The 24,196-nt window shown below is 41.9% G+C and overlaps 1 protein-coding gene across 4 annotated transcripts in view; it reads right to left on the reverse strand.

The window, feature by feature from the left end:
• LOC115193726 (transcription factor COE3-like) overlaps positions 1-22,946 on the reverse strand; it is a 72,496-nt gene extending 49,550 nt beyond the window's left edge. For 3 of the 4 annotated variants that reach the window (XM_029752678.1, XM_029752676.1, XM_029752677.1), the window contains exons 1-6: positions 22,220-22,350; positions 21,854-22,010; positions 21,514-21,577; positions 21,192-21,247; positions 19,431-19,504; positions 17,675-17,743 (exon numbers count right to left, since the gene is read on the reverse strand). In XM_029752678.1, coding sequence (XP_029608538.1) covers positions 17,675-17,743; positions 19,431-19,504; positions 21,192-21,247; positions 21,514-21,577; positions 21,854-22,010; positions 22,220-22,350 — 551 coding nt within the window. Of the gene's footprint in view, positions 1-17,674; positions 17,744-19,430; positions 19,505-21,191; positions 21,248-21,513; positions 21,578-21,853; positions 22,011-22,219 lie in introns of all 4 variants that reach the window. The other variant, XM_029752675.1, reaches the window with a different exon arrangement.
• Positions 22,947-24,196: the final 1,250 nt, after the last annotated feature.

Consider the following 24,196-nt stretch of genomic DNA (forward strand, 5'->3'; position numbering starts at 1 on the left):
TCTGCATGTTCTCATCTCCCAAGATTACCATTTGCACGGTGTGTGTCAAGACTACTTTTCAGAAATCTCAGTAACAATTCAGATGCAATCGATAAGGAGTGACAGTTTATTTTAAAGGCTTAAGACAGGCCAAGAAAGGAACGACTCAAGCATCAAGTGGAGAGGAATGAATTTGTTTTGTATTTGATTTTTCCATTAAATTTATCACCACTTTAACCCACCCCTTCTCTCTCTCTCTCTCTCTCTCTCTCTCTCTCTCTCACGTGCACACTCTCTTCCGCTCTCTCTCTCTCTCTCTCTCTCTCTCTCTCTCTCTCTCTCTCTCTCTCTCTCTCTCTCACGTGCACACTCTCTTCCGCTCTCTCTCTCTCTCTCTCTCTCTCTCTCTCTCTCTCACGTGCACACTCTCTTCCGCTCTCTCTCTCTCTCTCTCTCTCTCTCTCTCTCTCTCTCTCTCTCTCTCTGTCGCTCGAATCAACAACAAGGCTGTAAACTAGCTGTCGATTTCTCCTCGCTGCTTTCCATGTCATCACTTTCATCCATTTTGGATCGTTTCACACCTTGTACCCATAGTGCTTTTAGTGCTCATATGTGACCTCATGAAACAATTGGGTAAAGATGTGAAGAGGCAGAGTCCTGGTGCCCTTTAAAACACTTCCTCATATCTGGAGATTTTTGCGAAACATCCTCTTACGAAATCATTCAATATGTTTAGTTTAAAATCAGATGGTTAAACCATTACCACATTGTCAGGGGAAACCACCAGAGGTTCCCAGCAGTAGTGCACTTAACACACTACTAGAGAACTGCACTGAGACTACCGACCCATCTCTCTTATTACAACAGATCTCAGAATCCTCCCCTTCTTAAATCCAGGGGTCACTGAGGCAGCCAGTCAGCAGGACAGACCAGTCAGGGAGCCAGTGGCGTGAACGGGACAGAAACCAGCTGATGAAATTCATCCATACTTCTCACTTATGATGACATGATTGATTTTCCTTCAGAGTGCTCAAATGTAGGATTGTCTTCCAGCCCTGTGTCCTCCATCCCACCTCAATCTGTCCAGTCGTCCGCCCTGCTACCATCTAATGGATAAAGCCTCTGTCTGTCTCAGACACGGAGGAGAGAGTTGATGTGTGGAAGAACAACTGCAGCGAATGAAGGGTGAAATTTGAAAGAGCAATTTTTCTTCTGTCAATCTGCCGTCAAGAGAGCAACTTGACCACCAATCAGTGGAGTCGATTCAGGGTTCATAGTTCTTGAGGGAGTTTTGAGAGACAGCGCCATATCATAGCATTAAACAGCCAAAAGGGGTGTTTGAAGCGGGTGAGATAATCGGTTTTTTTTCTTATGATTTTTAGGCAATGACATACCTTCTCTGCCTTACTGAATAAATAAATTCACACACTAATGCATAACATATCATCGTCTATAATTAATGATTCTGAATATGGAAAGTGCTATCATCTAGGTGCTTCAAAATACAACCAATTAAACTTGACTTAATTATTAAAGGTAGAAAGTGAGGGAATGAAACATGCTTTATAAACTCCTGCTTCCAGTCAATTACGATAAAAATTTAATGAGCCTGGATAGAGAGCCATAAAAACTGATAGCCCCTCTGTCATGAATTATATATCCACATCGATTTTTTTTGTTTCTTTGCCATACGAATCACAGGTAATCGTATGTTACCACATGTAAAGTGCACTTCCCTAGCGAGGATAAATATTAACTATCAAATATATATGAGGTGTATGTGCATTTACGACCGGGCTCCCGTGGAAAATGAAGCAGAAGATATGTGGAGGCGAGGCCCTTGGGAAATGGAATAGAGGGTACCATATCAGACAGAGAGAGACCATTAGCAGCAGCAGCCGCTTGATATGTTGCCTAGTTAGCGTCACATATAGAGGAATAAATATGTATTTTATTATTTGTGGTTGCCATCATGTCTCTCCTAATAGACAGGCGACGTGGAGTTTAAACCACATTATCCTCCAGTAGACCATCGCAATTACTCATGAGAGAAAGGGCTGATGTGTGTATAAGGCAGGTCACTGCTGTCTAAATGAACACAAGCAATGTGGAATGGAGGAAGTAACAGCGGGGGGGATGGGACGTAGTTGCGGGGGGGGGGGCACCCCTAAGTTGTGTGTTATGATGTACACTGTGCATGTGTGCTGATTCAATAGATGAACAACCACATAGGCCGTTGTTTACATCTCCTTTCATGATCCTCTTTCCAATTCAGTCAACGTCCTTTCTCTTCTATCTGCTTCTTTTATAGGATTACAACAATGCCCACCGATCCTGTTTAGTGGATCTCCCGTTGGAAGCTTGTGTGTCCCGCTGTCGTTGTCAAAGTCGCTGTCTCGTTGGACACTCGCTGGAGGTGAAAGGGGCACCATCCTGATCACTGTGACGCCTGGTAAAAGGGTTCCCTCCCGACACAAGCGGCTCACCTCTGGGTGAATTGATAAACTGCTGCTCCACTTCATTAGGCCGACAGAGCAGGCTTAACGAACAACACAGAGTGACTGTCACTCTGAATATGTTAATCACGCCTGGGCATGAAGGACCACTGCAGCATTCCTCGCTGTTTCTGCTTCCTAGCCTACTTTATCACATGTCCAACCATTACACCACAGTAAAACTACAGTAAAACTACAGTTAAAACTCTTTCTCTTTGTATCAATGTCTAGAGGAAGGAGAGACAGAGTGGTCTTGGGTGTTACTGAATATAAATATATCATGACAAGTGTAAAGAAAATCCACCATTTGGCCTATTCACAAAGGCAGCGTTGTAATGCAGCGCTAGGTGAGCGCTGTCCTTGACGTACACACTGGAGGTAGAGGTGTCAGGGGAGAGCTCACTGGAGCGAGAGGAGGTTTTTATTGTTGCCCAGCCCTTCCGCTTAAGTGCACATGACTGGGAGGAAGCGGGGACCTGCAGATCTGACCCCTGCCCATGTATATTTAATAGGCCATCGGTTGGCCATGGTAGCGCTCTGATCAGGATTCAGGAAGAAGCTTTGAACCCCGCTGTGTATACCTGAGCGTAGAGCCTCAAGCTGCTCTCCCCAGCTGTGTCAATCCCACTGCACTGTTAATACAGGCTTACAGACAAACCAACGGGCTACTACACTACTACCGTCTAATGACTACAGAAAAAAACACAACAATAACAGATGGTCCAAGGTGAACTGTCTATGACCATGCAATGAGTGAAACAAGAACAATAGAATGATACATACTGTAACCCTTGCTTTGTGAAGTAAAATCACACCAACCTAATTGTACACTACGTTTTCTTTATGAATTACAAAAAAAGCCATCTCACGGTCACTGGACTGTGCACAGCTACAAAAATGGTGAAAATAAAAACAAGGTGTCAAACAGAAGAGTATCTCTTGTCCTCTAACAAGGTGCGCTTAGAGTCAAAGTGTGTGTGGGCAGCTTTGGGGATGGTTAATTTAACAGGCAATTAGTTTGCGGAGGTGCTATTGACAGGCTGGGCTGGTGTTTGTTCAACAGCTCTGGGTGAGTTCCACGCTACTCTGCTACGTGACAAAGCACCGCTGAGGAAGCGCGCTCTGTGAGGGGGTGAATGTGTGACAGCCTTGTGGAGAGAGGAAAGGGAGAGAAAGAGATATGGAAGCCAAAAGGATCTATAAGGCCGTCGTTATCAGACAATGGTGTTACCACCAGTTTTGTATGCCTTCATCTGAATAGTTTGAGGAAGATGTCGCTGTTTGATTGTGGGAAGAGGTGTGTAATCTCATGAGACCCATACATTTCACGTACACATATATGGACAGATAAAGTTATTCTATACAGACCAGTTTGACTACTCGGAAACGCACACATACTCCGATAACCCCTAACTATATTATTACTGTATAAACAAGTAATCCTTCCTTTGTGGAAGCCATTGCCAAAACCAACCCAATCCATATCATTATTTTCAAGCGCCTTCACAGAGTTAACGGAGGATTGAGGCGGTAAACGTTTACCCTCTCCCTGTCAGCAGAGCACTGGTCCGTGTTGCAGCCCAGACGACTGAGCATGTCCCCCCACTGTAGACACACTGTATGAAAGGTGGCATGCAGGTAGATGGACAGGCATTGTCTCAACCTGCCAGCCATGGTCCTAGCCTTAACATTAGCCATTCAGATTCAGATTCAGTGTTGATTAGTCACATGTACAGGGTTGCAGGAGTGATTGCAGGGTACAGTGAAATAAATAATGCAAATTGTATTGTTTAATTAATTTTTATATATATATATTTTAAATCTATGGAGTCATTACAAATTCGAATAGGATGTGTTTTCTTCTAAAGCAACAAAGAAACAAAAATTATTATTCACGTAGCCAACTTTGGATTGTACTGCATCTATCAGAGTTTCCATGGGGCTTTAGGAAATAAGCACTAATCTATGACTGGCAATGTGGAAGCACATTCTCCGGTATAGCAGCATATGCTAAATATCTCTTCAGCCACACAGATGCCTAGCTGTAAAATAGCTCCTCTGTCTGGGTATCTGCACCACCCAGATGGGTCCCAAGCTGTGCCAAACCGCTCCTCGTCAACAGCTATGAACTATAGTGTCACATGACCAACGGAGAGAGATACTGGGTCCTTTTCTGTATCGCCTTGGCACAATGGAGCCTCGCTGCCCCATGCATCATCTGAACCTTGTCTGCCTAATCTGCTCCCAGTGTTGAGAGTTCCATTCAGCCAAGGGAATACTGAACAAGGCTTTTCTCTGGTTTAGTTTGAAAAGCTCTAATCTGAGAGAGCTGATTTGGACGTGCATGTGGGTGTGACTGAGTGAGGCAGACTTCATGGGACAAATGGTCATGATTCATTGAGTTATTGGTTTCCACCCTGTTTTAATCGCTCCGGGACCGAGCCAAAAAATCGTGGAGGTTTCCCGAAAAAGCTATTTTCCTCCACCGTTCAGCAGATTGGAATTTGTGTGTGAGTGCCTCACGTCATTCGAGGCGTCCTTCACAGCTTCAGGGGCCCTAATTCAAACCACATGGAGGGCAGCGTCCGGTTACGGACCTCTGCAGGAGGGCCACGCTCCCATAGGCTGATGCAGGATGGGAAATGGTGTGTCTCGATAGAGGAGACAACAAACAGATCTAAGCAGGAGTCACAACATGGCCTGCACACACTCATTCACATGAAGATAAATATACATACATATGTACACATTCAAATACATTATGCACATACACACACAAACACACACTGCTACACAAGTTTACACTATGGGCCTGCAATGGCTGATTGCTTGACATGATGGAAGAGGAAGCGTTAGTCTCTTTAATATTGCTCCTATTCTTCATTGACAAGCATATATATATATTTTGCTGTTCCCTACTGACTTCAGAGTGCTGAACTCCATTTATGAATGATCTGACATATTTTCTGACAGGAGTACTCAGAGGAAATTTCAAGGCACCTTTCTCCTGACAAGTAGAAATATCAATATTTGAATAAATTGCAGATTTGGATCTCTTCACATGGATGCACTCAAGCAAGTGTGTTGGTGTGTGTGTGTGTGTGTGTGTGTGTGTGTGTGTGTGTGTATGTGTGTGTGTGTGTGTGTGTGTGTGTGTGTGTGTGTGTGTGTGTGTGTGTGTGTGTGTGTGTGTGTGTGTGTGTGTGTGTGTGTGTGTGTGTGTGTGAGTGAGAATGTGGAAAGGGGCTCTTTTCATTCTGTTTCCACGGTCTTATCCCCCTGAGCCCGCAGGCAAAAATCTGTATGCAGCATTTCATTAGGGGAAAGCTCCACTGAGTGACATGAGAAGCACACCTCAATGTCGACCTGATGAAGTTTACTTCCCTCAAACGACAAAAAGCCACTTTGTAAACAGGAAGAGAGGGTGATGGCAGAGCAACAATAAAACATCAGGAATGTTGTTTCACAAAGTGACAGGCCAATCTGTACACAAATAGACTATCTTTGAGAAAAAAATGCCGCTTTAGAGACATTGGGGGACTACGTTATGCTTGGTAGAACTGACACGAGAAAAATAATAGCCAATTGTTATGTATGACAAGAAGAAAACACTTTGGTTAGAAAAAAGCATTTTCATTGGATGATTATACAGTTGTTCTACATACTCTTTATTTGTATGAGAGGTCAAAGTTCAACAACCACTGTACTCAGTCTTTCTGACTCCTTCTACTCCTGGTGTTATGCATCTTAACTGAGAAAGTCCTGTCAATCTGTCTTACGCTGATTAGCTGCAGTAGCTGCCATCCTATCTGTGTTTCTGCTGCTGATGATAGATCACTACGGAACCTACCCTTCAACCAAACACACGCACACAAACACACACATCTTTCAACCCCGTTTTAGAGGAGCCTGAGAAAAGGCTAAGCCATATGAGGTTGCTCAGGTACCAAAGAGGTTGCGACCTCTTAACCCCAACACTGACCTTCCTGAACTGCATGTCATACTTTCCCCTTTCCCAACAGAAAACAAAAACAAATCGTGTCATGCACCTCTGTGACTGAAAAAAAGAGCCCTTTTTGCAATGCTGTTCTTTGACTATTGTAGACCACGTGACCTGAGACTTTCCCGACAGTGTCTATTTGGCACTTGCACAAGAGAGGTGAAGCCATGTGGATTGTCCATTTCACTCCACATAATCTCCTCTACCCCTATCTCTCTCTCTCTCTCTCTCTCTCTGCTCATTCCACGTTGTTTGCACAACTTAATAGGCGAGCCTGGGTAGATTCCTATTATGGAATCTCTGGAAAAGGGTTGTTATCCTGGATCTCCATCTGGAGGAGCCACTCACTCTGCCCCCCTCCTTCAATCTCACTGTGTGTTCTGGTGAAACTACACTACTGCTACGTCTTTCACTCTCCACTGGATACAATGAGATTGTATTGTCAGGCCAGGTTGACCCTATTCGAATCGGCAAGCCATTTCAATAACAGAACACAACAGTGGCATTTGAATAAAACATTCTCGGTAGCAGACGTGGCACAACAGGTCTCAGAGTGGTGTGGCGGGAAACCAATCCGGAGTCCCATAGTTTTTCCTGATCTGGTAACCTAACCAGGTAAAACTTTGTACCTAATAGAGTATTACGTGGTTCATCTGTGGTAAAAAAGTTATAACATAGGCTGTGATGGGACCAGAGTTTTTCTAATCGTGGTCACATCCTTTAAAAAAAAAGATTGGAAAAACTCCTGAACTTGGGATGAAAAACCTGTCAAACTGCAGCAACCTTGTACTTGTTCATATGAATTCTATTTTAATAAAGAAGGACTAGGGGGTTTCCTATACACAGACACAGAGAAAGCAACATGATTGGACAATAAAACGCACAGGGCTGAGCTTGCTTTATCCAGGTTTACATTGTGTAATCCTTCCCTATGCAACTGTAGGTCTAATAAAACATTTCCTCACAGTCTGTCAGCTATTGTGTTTATTGATTAATTCCAGTTAATCATTTTGGATTGAAAAAGTCTAAGTTGCCTAGTCAGCCCAAGTTTGAATTTAAACCAAATGTGATCCCATTCACATTTTCTCACAATCAAATGGACTATAAATACACAATGTTACCGCTTCGTTTACCCTGGCCAGAGAGACAGGGCACATACTGTAGTAGGCTAGACTATGCAGCTGCTGTTGATAGCAGCCTACAGTTGATCAGAATTAAATATTTGTCTCATTTCCATGCAATACAGCATGTCAGATCTCTAGTGTTTAGATGTATAGGCTGCTACATTTATGGAAGAGTTCTTGCTTGTGTCTGTCGGGAGTGATGTGTTATCACTCTTGCTAAATAAATACTGGAGGAAAGTGGAGAGCGGGGTGCCCGGCCTGCACGATCTGTGATTTCCATTAATCTGATTGGTCAAGACATGCAAAGAGCCTGCAGCAGCACTCCGATGTGAAGGACAGAGAACGTGTGTGTGAGTTGACAAATCATGAGGCCAATTGGTCTAAGAAACAGCACTTTGCCCCTATTTTTAATGCTTTGTCTCGATATATTTTATTTTATGTAGATATATGTTATTAAACTAAATCAAAAGTGGTGTGGCACTGCCACACCTGACTGAAAAGTGCTGTGGCAAATGCCGTCTCGCCACACGTTTTCCGGCGGCCCCGCTCGGTAGTCTAAAACAATAGGGAGGTCTCAAGAACACTTGTTCTTATATTGAATAGGTTTAGATCTTACAAGTATCATCTGAAAATGGTCAGGTTTCCTCTGTCTGTCAGGGTCTATCAGTTCACGTATGAAGGCGCCAAAAGCAGAGGATATGGTCATTTAGACTGATAAAGATTACACTCAGGTCAGCCAGTCAGTAATCCCCACAATGATTTGTGAAGACAAAGCCCAGGTCTATAGCATATACCTCATCCCATCAGAGTGATCTGCACGTGCATAAGGGCCGAACATAATACGATGTGACTTAAACCATACAATGAGCAGAGAAAATAAATATGCTAAGAGCACGACGGTGGACTGGCAAGGCCTCTTGGACTATGTCATCACTCCCTCCGGTCTGTGCAACGCTCCCCATCCAAAGGAAGGGCCAGTGATTATGAGGGCTCAGCTTCCCTCTAAGAAAGCAAACCGGAGCTGCAGTCCAAACAAGGCCAGCGGTGAGGGAGCCGAGCAATGCCAAGCAGCTCGGGTTTAGCGTCGCCTCCAACCTGGCTGGCCCGGTCCCTGCATTAACCCTCAGGCAGCCTCTCCAGGACAAACAAACAACCAGCACACACACAGGGACAACCAGACGAGAGACGGTGCCACAATCACTGAGGAGGGAACTCTATTGAATTTGCTTTATCACACAATGTAATGAGTTCCAGACTGGCTGGACCAGGGCTGGTAAAATGTGCCATGCTGTCCTGTTGGTCCGGCCTGAGTTTAGACCCAAACAGATGGGGAGGTATCCCAGAAATGTGCGCTCCCTCCAGGGACATGTGGTTTTCCCCATCATTATAAAACTGTAAACTCCTGGATGTCAGAGATTGGGGATAATTTATTTCAGATGTCCATGGGCCTGCGCCGGGACGCGGAGCCGCTGGATGGGAACAGTTATTTTACAGAGGGTCGAGGGTCGAGGGTCGGGGGGAGGACTAAGACATGATCAGGAGCTACTGAGGCTGCTCTATACTCAACACTGGGCTCTAATAGTGAGGGTGTGGGAGGGAGCATGTCTGTGTGTGAGGGTGGGATAACGAGAGGCCAATTCATATCAAGCCACAGGAAGTCTTGTCATTGTATTAACATGTAGAAATCAATCTGAAGTGCACATGGCTGAACCCACGTTTAAAGCCTTCCATTTCAATTTCACACAGATTTGACATGACAGTTATACTTCCCCACTGCAATAGAGATGTATGCTAATTCAGAAACAGGGCAGGACTTCTTCAATACATGACTCCTAATAGAAGTGTTGTCCCATTAAACAATTGTTATTGGTTTGTTTCACATGACTAGAGTGGATCGTCGTTTCACATGACTGGAATGGATTGTCGTTTCACATGACTGGAGTGGAACATTGTTTCTGTTGTAGCACTTGATGGTGTACACTAACCATGTTGTCATGGTTTCAAACCAAGAATACATTTTCCTCACATATTTATATTGCTCTGGTCCCTGCATGGTAAAGGCACAATGCTGTTTTTTCTTCCACCGCATCGAATGTGGTGCTGAACAAGCATAGGAGTGTTTTTTATTGTAAATCAATAGTGATTGATCGGCAGCTTGGGTGTTGAATATGGATCAATATTACACCGGGCTGTAGAGGAGATCTGATTTCAATTGGCAAGAGGAGCCAGCAGCAGGTTTCCATCAAGCGGTAATTCAAGACATGGGGACATAAGACAGATGGATTGATATAGACTAGCCAGGACCTTTCTTGCCACTGAACCAGCACAAGGAAATTTCTGTCATATATCATTAACGCAGTTGGGGCCGGCTGTAATGGGGGAGGGGGAGGGGGTCAAAAGGACCACACCACTCCACAGGGGAAAGGAGGCTCATTGTAGCATACAATAATATCGTTTAAGAAAATCTAATGTTACGCTTTACAGTAATATAAAGCGCCACCAAAATAGATGTTGAAGTGGATTGTTTTAAACGCAACAAGATGGTTTACATTTACAAAGACAAACGTTTTACAACAAACTTTTGAACGCACATTGAAATGGTTTTCATAGCTGTGGTCAAATAATTCCTGGATTGTTTCATTTCAAACAATAAGAACTAGCTCCTTAAACAGAATACAAATGTTCCCAGACTGAATGGAAGATGTGTATATGTAAAAAAGAGGGGGTCATCCTTACATTTATCATATCTACGTGATTTGTGGACAGAGGGCAAAAAAAAGAGCTATACTTAGAAATAACTTGTCACTTTTAATAAATGACACTGGTTCAGGACTTTCTCTGGGGCTTTCCCTCGGATCCATCCCAGGCACCCCTGGGGGCCATCGGAGCGACCAGAAGACCCGCTCGTTTCCTCGAGGTAACTGATGACCCCATCCCACAATTCCCCATCTTTGTCATGTGACCCCACGCCATGGGAGCAGGACCATGTCCAATGCAATCCTCCTCTGACTGCATCCCATCCTAATCTCAGCCATGTCACACTACAAAATTGCTACATTCAGAAAATGGAAATAGATTGAGGTGGAGATGGAGGGAGGGATGGAGAGAGAGAGAGAGATGGATGGGAGGGGTGGGTGGAATGAGTGTGCATCGACAACCGGTCCCATAAGAAAAGTAGTGGAGGAAAGAACGACTCGGGAGATCCCGGCGAGGAATCACATCACGGCAAACATATTGATCTGATTTACAAAACCTCCAGCCTAATGCGGAACAAATGGCGTGGGCGTGAACTGGTACTTAACCATAAAACCCCAGCATTACTCCGTCTCCGATGAAATACCACATATATCCCTCACCAGGGCCTAATGTGCTGTTTTACGGCCAGATACGACTGAGGTTGACCCAACAGTTAGTTTGACAATTAGGGGGAACCTAATAAGGATTTAATGGGAGTGAGAACATGCCAAAAGAAAGAAAGGAAATATTTTTTCAAAAGGGAAAAAAGCATGTAAAAACAGAGCGACGGGTGACCTAAATTTGATTCATAGGATCCGAGGATATTTGAAAAAGCATTAACGCATTAAGAAACCAAACAAATACTAAACAGCTACAGAGTCTAATTATAAAGGACGGCTGTTACATATTGGAGCTAGAGCGACATTTTATTTAGGTTTGATTTCATTTTCAATAAAGTACAATTTTCATTGTGTACTGTATTAATTACACTTAGAAATTATATTTCTACAGCATCACAATATTTAGTCATGTCCAAATATTATGCTTGATTGTAATCGTCTTTTAGGGCAATTTAATGTAGTGTTACCACGATACACAGAGTTATTGGATGTAATAGGAGATAATGAAACTTGACCGAAGCTGGAAAATATAAACTATCAAAATTGTTACAAAAAATATCACTCATTTTATTAATCAAAAATATGTGTGTGCGTGCACAGGGGTGCATATGTACACATGCATGTGTGTGTGTGAGTGAGGTCCAGTGTTGCTCTTTGCCCATGTCTTCATCCCATCGTCCCAGCTCTGGCCTTTTTTCTGTCAACGCAGTGAACCAAGGGAGTAAAATGGGGGAAGAGAGGGGGAGAGAAGGAGAGGGGGAGAGGAGGAGAGGGGGAGAGAAGGAGAGGGGGAGAGGGGTTGTCTCCATGGACAGATGGACTGCTCTTTCTCAACACATGTTTGACCATGTTTCGTCTTTCAGTGCAGTCAAGCTGGAGCCGAATCCCTCACTTTGTTGGTCCAGACTTATTTCTTGTACAGCACACACCTCTCTCTCTCTCTCTCTCTCTCTCTCTCTCTCTCTCTCTCTCTCTCTCTCTCTCTCTCGCTCTCTCTTTAACAAACACACACATCTCCTGCTCTCTCTGCACACATGTTAAAGTCATCACCCCTGCTCAGCACTAGTAAAACACAACACCCCCATCTTCTGTGCTGATGTCAAGTCTTGCCATTAGCTGATGCCCCTGGGGAATCCTACACAAGTGAGGTGGGTCTCCCCCGTGTAGACCAGGCACCATGTTACCTTCAGACGCCACTCATGTGAACCCAAACATGAGAGCGTCATTTGGAAAATATAATTTATACTGTGCGTCTTTGTACATGTCTTGACATTTACAAACTGTGATAAAACCGACATGAGGGAGGAGGGAATAAAAAACAGAACAGAATAATTTGAGGTCATGTTTTGCTTAGTGAACAGTATTACCCAATCCTGGATGTTGGAACAGTGGGAAGGAGTTTCTGGCTCCAAGGCAGCAAAGAGGGTCTGGGTTTCATTTTTCGGCAAGTGCAAGCCAACAGAGAGCTGCCAAGTACAGGTTTCACTCTCAACACTTCCTGCATTTCCTAATCTGGCTCAAGAGGAGACACTTTCACTCAAACATCACTTCAGTCCAGGGTGCAGTGGCCAGTTCCTTCTCTCCTTTCTCACAGGGTGTGAAAAAACTCACATCTGTCAAATAAATTACACTGAAAACAGCCGTAAATTAAACATGGAGATGGAAATATTGTTGAGGCATGAACATGAAAAGTTTGTGTGTGTGTGTGTGTGTGTGTGTGTGTGTGTGTGTGTGTGTGTGTGTATGTGTGTGTGTGTGTGTGTGTGTGTGTGTGTGTGTGTGTGTGCGTGTGTGCGTGCGTGCGTGCGTGTGTGTGCGTGCATGCGTGTGTGTGTGTGTTTTTCCCCAAAGGCAGCTACTTTAATCGACTGCACTGTTTAGTACGTCTAAACTGTATGTTCACCATCCCCGAACCAAATCCAATTCCTCTACTGAATTATACAAAGAGTCCATGAGAAACACCTCCAGTATTGAACACAACAACACAACCTGTGCATTGCTCTGCACCTCTGCATTGCATAATTCTCACTTGTGGATGGATGGTGAATTAACACTACATACAGTTTATGGTGCAATAAACTTTGGCAGATGCAGTGAAGACATGTAATTTACTGTAGGTGGTTCATCAATCAATCAATCAATCATAAACAGACCTCTCTTTACAGGTTATCAAAACACTGCCTCTATGAGAACACCCCCCTTTTTTTCATGTGTAATTAAAATGGTCTCTGAAATCCTCTTTGACAGTCCAGGGCTTAGCCAAAAATTTAAATGACATTAAAGGAGACAATGAATTTAATTTTGCTTAATGTCCCCTTTCGCTGATTCTCATTTACATAGCATTTCCAACGCAAAAAGCTGACCTTATAAATACTGGCATTTGTTCAGCTTGGGAGTTAATCACGGTTTTGCAAAACCCAGATGGGAACACACCACCACACCAATTTTCGTATTTGTTGGTAGAGAGAAGAGAAACCACATATGAGATGGTCCGACCCGGGAGTCTTTTGTTGCTGACAAACAACTCGACAAAAGTGCACTGCACTCTGGGATATGACCTCGTAGGTGTTCCACAAATGAACAATAACGCACAGTAATTTAGAAAATACAGCGCACTAATGAGCGACATAGTGCAAAATTTGCATTAGGCCAAAAAAAGTAATTGCATTAACATGTGAACAGGTGTGGAGGCCTTTATAAATGAGCTAAATTAATAAAACCCTTCCACAGCACAACCATGTGTGCTGATGACTGAAAAAATAAAAATAATAAGTCAATGTCATGAATTATTCAGTGGCTGAGCGGCCTCCAGAGGTCAGCGCTCTTTGACCTTTGTGACAGGAAGTGAAAGGGAGTGCGGTTGAAGCTGGAATAAGCGGAGCTGACATGATTTGGTCTGGTCCACAGTCCTCCTTTCTGGATGGGAGCGTAAATTGACACGGATGTTAAGCTGTGTGAACATACATTAGATTCAAAATTCATGTATGGGCAGCCAGAGCTCTGAAAACACACTCCCTCCTCTGCTATCCTCACCTAATCTGCTGCATCTCCTCTGTGATACACACAACCTTTGAACTTTGACAGAGAGAATGAGTCATTTTCTCTCTTTTTTTCCAACAGCATGTTCCTCTTTCTTATTACAAAATCCGCGCGTAAGCCTGGACCATGTATATAATCTTTCACACAGGAGAAGACAAAGTCAATATGCAGGAGAGTGAAGACCGATACCAGGGCAGGAGAGTCATCACAAATTGAGTTATGTTTGGCACATGCAGCTTTACACATACTTTAAATGGGGAAACCAGCTAATCAGATATTGGGCACCTCATCACTATAACTCTCGATACTCAAATTACTGCCTGGATGAGCCCACCCCCTCACTCACTTTAAGGCGCCACTAGCTTATAGATGTGACATCCGTTCCACCACTGACTTCCTAACGGGAAGATATGGATTATAACCAACTGCGAAGTACTGTAGTCATAGCAATAGTGATACAATTATTGACCAAATTCAGTCAGCGTCTTTTTGTTTCTGCAAGGGCCAACATAGTTTACAACATTCTCATTTCCTGATTAGAAGAAGAAAAAAAAATTATGTATGCAAAGACACGCAGAACACAATAGACTTTAAATGTACAGTCAGAGCAGAAAACGGCCAGCCTTTACCCAGCAGTTTAGAGTTTCCCTTCACACACACACACACACAATAGTTACTTTCTTTCCCCATTAAACAAATATGAATAATGCAATGACATCAAAAGTAACGTGAAATATATTTTCCAAAACCAAAAATATTGTATTTTCAGCTGTTTGAAGCTGGTGTACAAAACCGAAACAAAAAAATGGGAAGCATTGAAACAGCGCACATAGAACCGATCTACTGCTTCTTAGACTTGCTTTCAATGAAAATGACAGATCTATACCACACATTTCTATGTGAATTTGGTCGGGTCGCCCAAAAAGTTACATATTGCAGCTTTAAAGATCCACCAGCATTGAAACTCTGTGACAGCTGTTAGGCTTAAATCTAACAAACTTTTTTAAAGAATTCTTTCCTTTCAAAAAAATTACTGAAAATCTGCATCGAACTGGGAGAGAAAATGGGGTAAACAGATGTCTGGCTTGACCACAGGAAAATAGGACACATTTGGAATGATAAGTTTCCCAAACTCAGTCGGATATGCCAGATCCATGGGAACGCCAGTTAATATCTTGCTACATGCCAGCTAGCTGTGTATGCTTTCCCCTCTTACCATCTGGGAAAATGTAACAGCGAGGCAACACCGTCCATGATTCACTCCAAATCTGTTTCTTAACGGTTGGGCAATGCTACTGTTTCTCTAGGAAATGTGTCTGAGCTGAACTAGATGTTTTATACTGTAACGTAGGCAGATACCTAAGACATTGATTTAACAATCAGACCTCTCTCCTGTTTTTCACACACTAAACTCTCAGGTCTCTTCAATTGAAAGTAATCACTTTTAGCCAGAAGCAACTGCAGCACAGGTGCTACTCACAATTTGCATGAGAAACTAAGAGATGTAACAAGAGAGTTTAACACAATGAGGCGTCATAAAATCTCACTTATATGTTCACTGAAAATTACTATGTCAGGATGGTAAACTGGGTGACATGTGCATGCAGCACAGTACACTTCAGTGATTTTGTGTAAACCCCAAAACTCCAGAACTAGCCTTTCTGCCTCCCCCCTTTAGTCAGTGTGAAGTCAATGGGAAGTAGTGTGGGTCCGGGAGGGTGAACTGATCTGCTCATAGTTATGGAATGGAGACAATGGGAGGGTCTAATGAGGAACATATGCTTTTGTGATTCAACAGACCGGCTCATTGTGTGAGGAAAAGGATACTCTAGTCCCATTCACTCCTGCCACAATGAAAATCTGAGCCTTTTTTCTGAGCCGGTTGAGTTTACAATATCCATCCGCTTCTCCCTTTTTCCTCTTTGACGGTAATTCTCCATGCTTTCATTTTGGCTATTGTACTTATGTTACATGTTTTATCGCACAGAATTAAGAATAATAGAGTGTGAAACAACGCAATGAAAGTGGCGAGCAGGGTTGGAAAGGTTTCTTTCTAAATGTAATCCGTTACAGGTACTAGTTACTTGTCCAAAATTTCCATGCGTAACATAACTTTTGGATGAGCCAAACTCAGTAACGTAATCTGATTACTTTCAGTTACTTTTGGATTACATTCTCCTTAAGAGGCATTAGAAGAAGACAAAAAGGATCCATCAGACGCATTTGGTGTGTCATCATAGTGGTCTCTGACTTGTGGTCAGACTCAATCAGGGAGAATAAACTTAAACGTGTACCTTGTTTCAGTGCTAAATTGAATGTCGTTAAAAAAACAAAAAGTTGTTTTAATGTATTTTGTTCAGCAAACATCCTTTCTGAATTTAAAATGAATCCTAGAAGTAATCATCTAGTTTTCAAAAGTATCTGTAATCTGATTACAATATTTTTGATGGTAACGTAACTGATTATAGTCAACAAAGAAATTGTAATCAGACTACATGTAACTGGTTTCATCTAATCAGTTACTCGCCAACCCTGGCGGCGAGGCAGTACTACAAAGCAAACTTAAAAGAAGTGGAAATAAGTGAGATGTTTATCTGTCATACTTTAGGTTTTTGTGTGAATATTTCATCCAATAAATACTAATAGATTACACAATCAGCTTCATAAAGGACATGATGAGAGCCCTTTATATATTTATTTGAATTATAAGTGTTGCCTTGAGCTGCTCGATATAAATCACATACATAATGGCCGCAACGTAATGTTACATCCAGTCCTACATAATAGAGGAACACCAGCTCTCCTAGTAGAGAGAGAGAGGTGTCTAGAGAAGCAGTAGCTGTGGTAATCCAGCCAGGCAGGCATCCTGGGCAGCCCCTACTTCCTGATACATGAGAAGCTTCTGGAGTGGCGGCAACAGCTGCTCAGCCCTATTTGATTACTAATAAGAGAGTTGTCCCCTCTGTCAGATACCAGGCATTCTCCGCTAAACAAACAGTGATTCCGGCTAGTCAAACATTAGCATTGCTGTCTCTCCGCACTCCATGGTGAGAGTTACATGGGCTCAATGCTGAGGACATTCCCTCCTAAAGACACCGGGGCAGGCACATACGCACGCATATTCCTTTTTCAGCCGTGAGATAGAGGAGTCTGAATAACAGAAATACTTGATGGAAGGAATGTAAGTAGCCAACATGCAGTTTATGTTCACTGAATATGTTATCTGAATATCCAAAAACTGTAATATATTTGTACATACTGTAAACCTAAAGGTTACGATAAAAATCACTGCCACAAACTCCTATTATATCACAACAGAGCCCTAACCACCTTTACTCACAACTGTAGCACCGGATAATGGCCACTTCAATAGACAAGAAAATGGATGAGATTCAAAGATTATGATAAACCCCTCGCTAATTAGACGAATACCAGGCGTGATGCACCTGTGATTGAACGCCCCTCTCCAGGTGGTGACCGCCCCTGTGAACGCAAAGGAAAGACCTCCCTCACCTGCTCACAGAGCAATCAGCCACAGTTCCCGTAGAGTTGACCAGAAGGTTCGAGTCAACCCACCTGGGCACCCAAACACTGGGGAGTTCTCACTCACTTCCCAACAGAGCTGAATCTAACACAGATCACAATCACAGCAGTATGAAGGAGACCTGGAGCAGGGCCTACCTGTCGATGATCACAGGGTCTGACGGAGTCTCGTTCCTGTTGCCACAGCTCTTCTTATCACAACACCGACTAGGGGAAGAAAGAGTGTGTTTGAGATCACCACAGTGGTTGTTACTGTTTATAAGACCATAGAGTAAATATTAGATCCTTCAAAATGCATGCCGCCTTCTGAGGCAAAACGTCATTGTGTTAAATTCAAACACAAAAGAGAATAGAGGAGTAGAGTACACTAAATCTATCCTGTCATGGATTCTGATGGATAATTAAAATGGCAAAAAAACACATTTTGTGGTACAGCGTTTGCCTTAGCGCTGGAAAAGAGGGAAAGGAAAGTAGAAGGGGGATTGGGCCAGGAGGCAGGGGAGTCACTTTTCACAGCTTCAGCTTTTGTTTACCTCTAATTGCCAAGCTGCTATTTCTGGGGGAGATGCAAGATGCCACCCTCAACCAATATTTCTGCGGGGCATTTATCAATTATGGACTCAAAAGCACTAATCTATCCTCCACCACATGTTTCCACCATCTTTTCTCTAAACCTATAGTATACCTCCAGTTCTTTGATTGGAGATTTAATTAAACCTGAAATCAAACACAAATATACTGCTGCTTACCATTTGAAATGAAAATGTATACTTGCATAATGGCCACAGGTCTAAATGAGATTGATTAACACCATATGGCAAGGGAAGAAAGATAATGCATTTTAAAAGCTACTGTGAGTCCATTGAGTCCATTCTATCATTCAAATCACATGATGTGTATTTTCCACAACATGCAGACAGGGATGGGTTGAGTGTATTTTACTCTAATACTGCATATTAGTGCAACAATGTACTTAATGTTTTACCAGAGCAAAAAAGATCTGAAGAATACTCTCATGGAGCAGGCCTATAGGCTACTTATAACCTCATGGCCTCTTTAATGATGATAGCCTTCAGTATGTCTTATTACGTTTTACAGACACACTTATGCAGAGCGAATTACAGGAGCAATTAGGGTTAAGTGCCTTGCTCAAGGGCACATCCACAGATGTTTCACCTAGTCGTCTCTGGGATTCGAACCAGCGACCTTTCGGTTATTGGCTCAACGCTGTGGGCTACCTGCCTCCCACTACAGAATGCACTTTCTCTTTGACACTGACAGTAAAATGATATCTAGAGCGCACCACGCGTCACAAATAAGTGATGGATGCATGTATAAAATGTTGTATGAGTGACGAGGTTTTTTTTTTTTTTTTTTTAAGGATAACCATTCTCAGTTCTCGGTCCGTGCACTTGCTGTCAAAAAACTTTAACAATGCGCCGGTGCAACATAAGAAAGGTTAATCGAGAGTATCCGAATTCAGTAACTTCTCCCAAAGCTCACGCTGAGCTCAACAATAACAACAAAATACGTTTTTCCTTTTAGTATCAATGACACCGTTGAATAGCAGAGGAACATGACACGTGAGACCTTGAGATTTGCGTGGTTAAATGACGCTAAAAAGCTCGCTGGTCACTGATGATAGGTGGGATCAACCGAGATTTGACTCCATGTTTTGAGGCGCAGACTCACTGGCATCAGACTAATAGATTCACTAAGAGGCCCTGTAGGCTACAACTAGCCGGGTACCAGTCTGTTTGTATTCCACTCCTTGTTGGCCTTCTCCGTGTCATATGCCAATACAATAAACAAGTATGGGAATAAAATATATAAATGTATAACTGTATACTTCTTCAACAACTTTGAGTTTGTGGAGAACAAAAGCAACACTTACCTGCACATAATTTCGTGTGTAAGAAGACATCTGCACATTTCAGGGTTTTTGTCTTGACCCTCATATATAATCGCCTTTGGAAAAAATAAAGACACAAATGTGTAGTCTACATTAAATATCTGAATACATGAGCCACTGTATATAATCAACTTTACAGTAGCCTAAATATAAACGGCATTATGTTTAATAAAACGGAATAATTAAAAAAAATGGAGTCCAAAAAACAACTAGGCTATATTGTTATTGGTGAAAAAAAACACAAGTGTAATGTTGCAAAGGCACGAAAATGATAATATGTTACAATGTCTGTCAAATGATAATAGCAGATAATAATAATACGTATTATTATTGTAAGTATTATATTATTATATATTTTTCTAATAACACATTAGCCTATGTGAATAAGCTTTTTATGGGAAGTTTCAATGAAGTGTCATCAATATGGTTATAATCTGTGGATATTTGGGGGAAAGTGTTAATGGGCAATCTGTTGTTTATTTTGAGCTGCTAACAATGATCTTTCCGTGGATAAAAAGCGGTGTCTGGCGGTGCGGTTGAGTAATTTTTAAGCATTGGCTGAAACAGATGGTGTGCAGCTATCAGTTGAGCCGCTCTCGCTCCCTCGGTTCCTCCCTCGCTTCCTCCCTCCCTCTATTCTGAAGAGAGGCACTTTGCTCCCCTTTAGTGAACTAGGCTACCTGGCATATTATACGGCACTGTAACTTGCCATATTTTCAGTATAGCACTTACTTATTAAATGAAGACATTTTGAATTAAAAGTGGGGCCTATATGATTAGGAGGAAAAAATACACAATTACACTCTGAAATGTTGACGTCATATTCTTACTGGGATTGAACCCCACTTTACTTTTTTGATGGCTCTGTTTTTATTTGTTGAGCACTGTGCGATTATCTATATTGATTTGATTTATGTCGCTATTTGCAGCTGCAGAAACAGAGAAATCCATAAACTGCTTGTTCGGCGTCATTGATTCGGATCATTCGCAGAGGAATTTTCCCTCTGAGTGGTGGAAGCTTTAACGGCTCTATTCAGATGATCTGCTGTAACCCTCGGTAAATTAGTACTAATAACAACCATCATGGTTGAAAAATATCAGATAAGGCCTCTTACAGATGTGTAGTTACCTTAATGTAAGGAGATTAGGGGTGTAATTTCGAGAATTCTGATAAGAATGGAAATGCTTTAGCTATACGAGCTATTTCAGAATCTCTTTCCAAACATTAGGCCTAGTTATGTTTAGCCTAATATGGGTCAAGCCTAGCAACATGCCTAAAAGTCACAGATTAGAATAAGGGACTCAACAAGTAAACATGACTTGGGCACTACTTGTAACTCCAAAACAATAAAGTAGCCTATTTTATTACACAATAGCCTATGATATCTCATATGTAAACATAAAACGTTTATGTATTATTCAATTGATACACTTTATCCGTATCGGCAGAAAGCACCTGTATTACAAACCATCAATTTATATTGTATAGGCACACAATTGTAGGCTAAGCTTATGGTAACTTAGTGCTTGATTAATTCTTACTTAAGAGTTGCCAAAAACATGCTATATGTCTACACGCTGTCTATAATGCAATTTCAGTCAATGCATGATTGCATAAAGAAAACGCTCTCGTGAATAGGCCTAACCTATAGTATGCATGCGTGAAGAATGCAGGTGAAGTTTAGAAGCAATGTCTCTAGCGTAAGCAAGCTGTATGAATATATGAGTAACAGTAGCTTATACCTGCTTCGTCATGGAATCGATTAACCGTATGAAAATATCCTGTTCTGTTCTGACGCCTGGGGGAACAAATATACCAAGTTAAAACAGAGGTAGGGCTGTATAGGCTATGAGATGTACATTTGATGACAAAAAAATGATTTGTTTGTTTTTAACCGAGACAATTTCTAAAACTATAATTTTCATAATACATAATTTTACTGTAAATATAAATAATTATTTAGCAAATACATTAATTGTAAATTATTATTATGTTTATTGTTATTATTTATAGCCTTGATCTTTTGGGTGATATTGAATTGATGAAAATAATTGTTTCACTCACCATTGCTGTACAACAACTGTACTTTGTAAATGATCCCATTGTTCGTTTTTTCACCGTTTGGTTCCTGAAAACAATCAACAATGAGATGATGGTGAGTTGAAAATAAAGCATCTATCTATATATCTAACTGTCTGATATTTCATCATTTAAAATGTATAATATGTCAAAAAATAAGATTTAGCTCTGACAACCACTCTTCTGTCATCGACGAATGGGGTTAAAAACGTCGATATTGCACGTGACCTGCCTTACTGACCCACACACATCTCTAAATACATCAAGTTAATTTCGAAGTACAGATTATGAAATTCAATAAATGATATTCTCATGAAGCGCTTACTTTATCTTTCTCCACAAAGTCCACATAAGCTGTCCTTTCAATCTCAACGGGTTGACCCTGTCTGTCGTACAGTGCCAGGACGAAATGGAAAAAATTGGATTTTCTGAGGTTGGAAGGCGGCTGCTTTTCATAGTGTGCCCGCGCCAAGCCAACACCGCTGCGGGGAGAAAACAAGAGACCATATCGGTTAAGTATCACACACGGGGGATAGATGATGGAGCTGATGAAAACAGTGAATACGTGGAAGCACGTTAGAGTACGAGAGATTTCTTGATTTGTTACAATAAGGGTAATATGATGGAATGAAAGAGAGGAGAGTCGAAGGGGGGCATTGCGTGAGAAAATCAGATGATTTGGCATGCGTACCTTTGGGCGGCTGTGTTCGCATCAACCACCCCAGCTGTGTGCATCCATGAGCGGACTGAATTCAGCCCACCCAGCGGTTCCTCCTTCATCGTTGTCCCACCCCGCGATATAGTTTCCTGAATCCCGAACATTTAGAACAATTTACGTGCAATGAGCCTCCTGTGAAATTGGGTAAATAAACGTCCAAAAGTGTTATCCTTGAGGGTTTACGGGATGTCGTAAGTGCGGTATCAGCCTTGCAAGGTGAAAAAACCCGGTCCTCAGGTCTCGCCTCCCTCTTCAGTCCGTCCTGGGTTGCAGCGATGTGAACAATTCTCAAAGTACTCTACTTAGTTGGTGTGGTATCCACAGACCGGAAAAGTGACTTGTTCAACAGACTATGATTTTTTTTAGGCTATTGTTCCTTCTTTTTGTTATGCTTATTGACAAAAAATCGATAGTTGTTGTTTGTGTGTGGATGATGCTCTCAAAGTAGCGACATCCCTGAAGCACCACATCCAAAACCTTCAGGACACTTGAATAAACCACTCCTGAAATGGAAAGGTGCTGCTTCACCAAAAGACAAACACACGCAGAAGCTGATCACCGTGGAGGTGTTCCCGGTACGCAGGAGAGGTGGATAAGGGGCCTTTCGCGTCGTGCAGGATGGATGGGAACATGCAAAACTAAGCCCTCTTTCCCCGAGGACTGAAATCTTTCCCGGGAGCCAAAACTCTAAACCCACGGGAGAGGCTCAGTCAGAATATGACGCTCATGGGGCGTAGCTTTTACCATATATGGAGCTCTGACGGTTCCTGTCATGCTTTGGCGCTATACTATACGAGTATAGCCTAGAAGCAACCTGAGAACACTCGCTCTACTTTCCTCTTGCAATGTGGTGAGTTGATTTTTTTTTCCAATGATATGAATCCAACGAGGTGTGACCGTCACACAACATCCATTCACTATATTAAAAAGCTATTCCTGTAATGGTCATTTGTCTATTGTGAACGCTTGCTTAAATTATGGTACATTATATTTTTCAGAAGATTTGTAATTAAGCATATTCATGTTTTAATTAGGTTATTTAATTGGGAGTATTATGACACATACGATTGACATGGCCGGCAGTGAATTCACTAATGTGTGCTAAGCTAACGAAAATATTTAATAGGCCCATATGTTAGGCCTACATAAATCATGTTTTAGATTAAAATATTGAAATTCGTGTCATATCTTTGTTTAATCTCAAATGTAGCCTATATTTAATCGAAAACGACATCGACTAAGAATCTCGAATAAGGCCGAGAAGGTAAACTGACTGTGTTTTAATTAATCTACTGCGACGCAGATATTAAAAGTTTTTATCAAACAAAATGACAAGAATAATGAAAGTGGATAATGAGTTTGGGAAATTACCAGCACTCATTTAGGTATGTTCCAAATGATATTATGAATCAGGAAAACATAATGAGTGCAATTTCATTCCATTTATATTCCCTGACCTCTAATGTAAACAAGATCCGGATTGCCTTGTATTAAACCCTATCGGGGACAATAAGGTATCGTGTCTTATTTTCATCTCGTGACAGTAGGCGTCATAAGAAGTATAATGTTTTGATTAATTGGGGGAGAGCCAATGTCCGAGCCATGGCTTCAGAAAACCCTTCACCTTATTGAGGGTGAATATGTGAAGGAGGGGGGAGGGAATGGGGGAGGAGAGAGGAAGAGATGTATCCTCAGCAATCTATCTGGTGTTGAGGGTTAATAGCTGCTGCCAAAGATAAGTGAATAATAAGCTGTTGCTTTCACCTCTTTCAAGATCTATTGCCTTATTGCCACTCCGCAAAAGAAGATATATATCCTTATACATGCGTTAAAATGAAATGTTTTAAAATGTATGGACAGTACATATTTTGATCAGACAAGCAAGTAAATGCCCATTTAGCAGTACTTTTTTTTTACTGTCATTCTTCTATGTACACAAATATAAAACAG

This window comes from Salmo trutta, chromosome 5, assembly GCF_901001165.1.
Source record: "Salmo trutta chromosome 5, fSalTru1.1, whole genome shotgun sequence".
Classification (NCBI taxonomy): Eukaryota; Metazoa; Chordata; class Actinopteri; order Salmoniformes; family Salmonidae; genus Salmo; species Salmo trutta.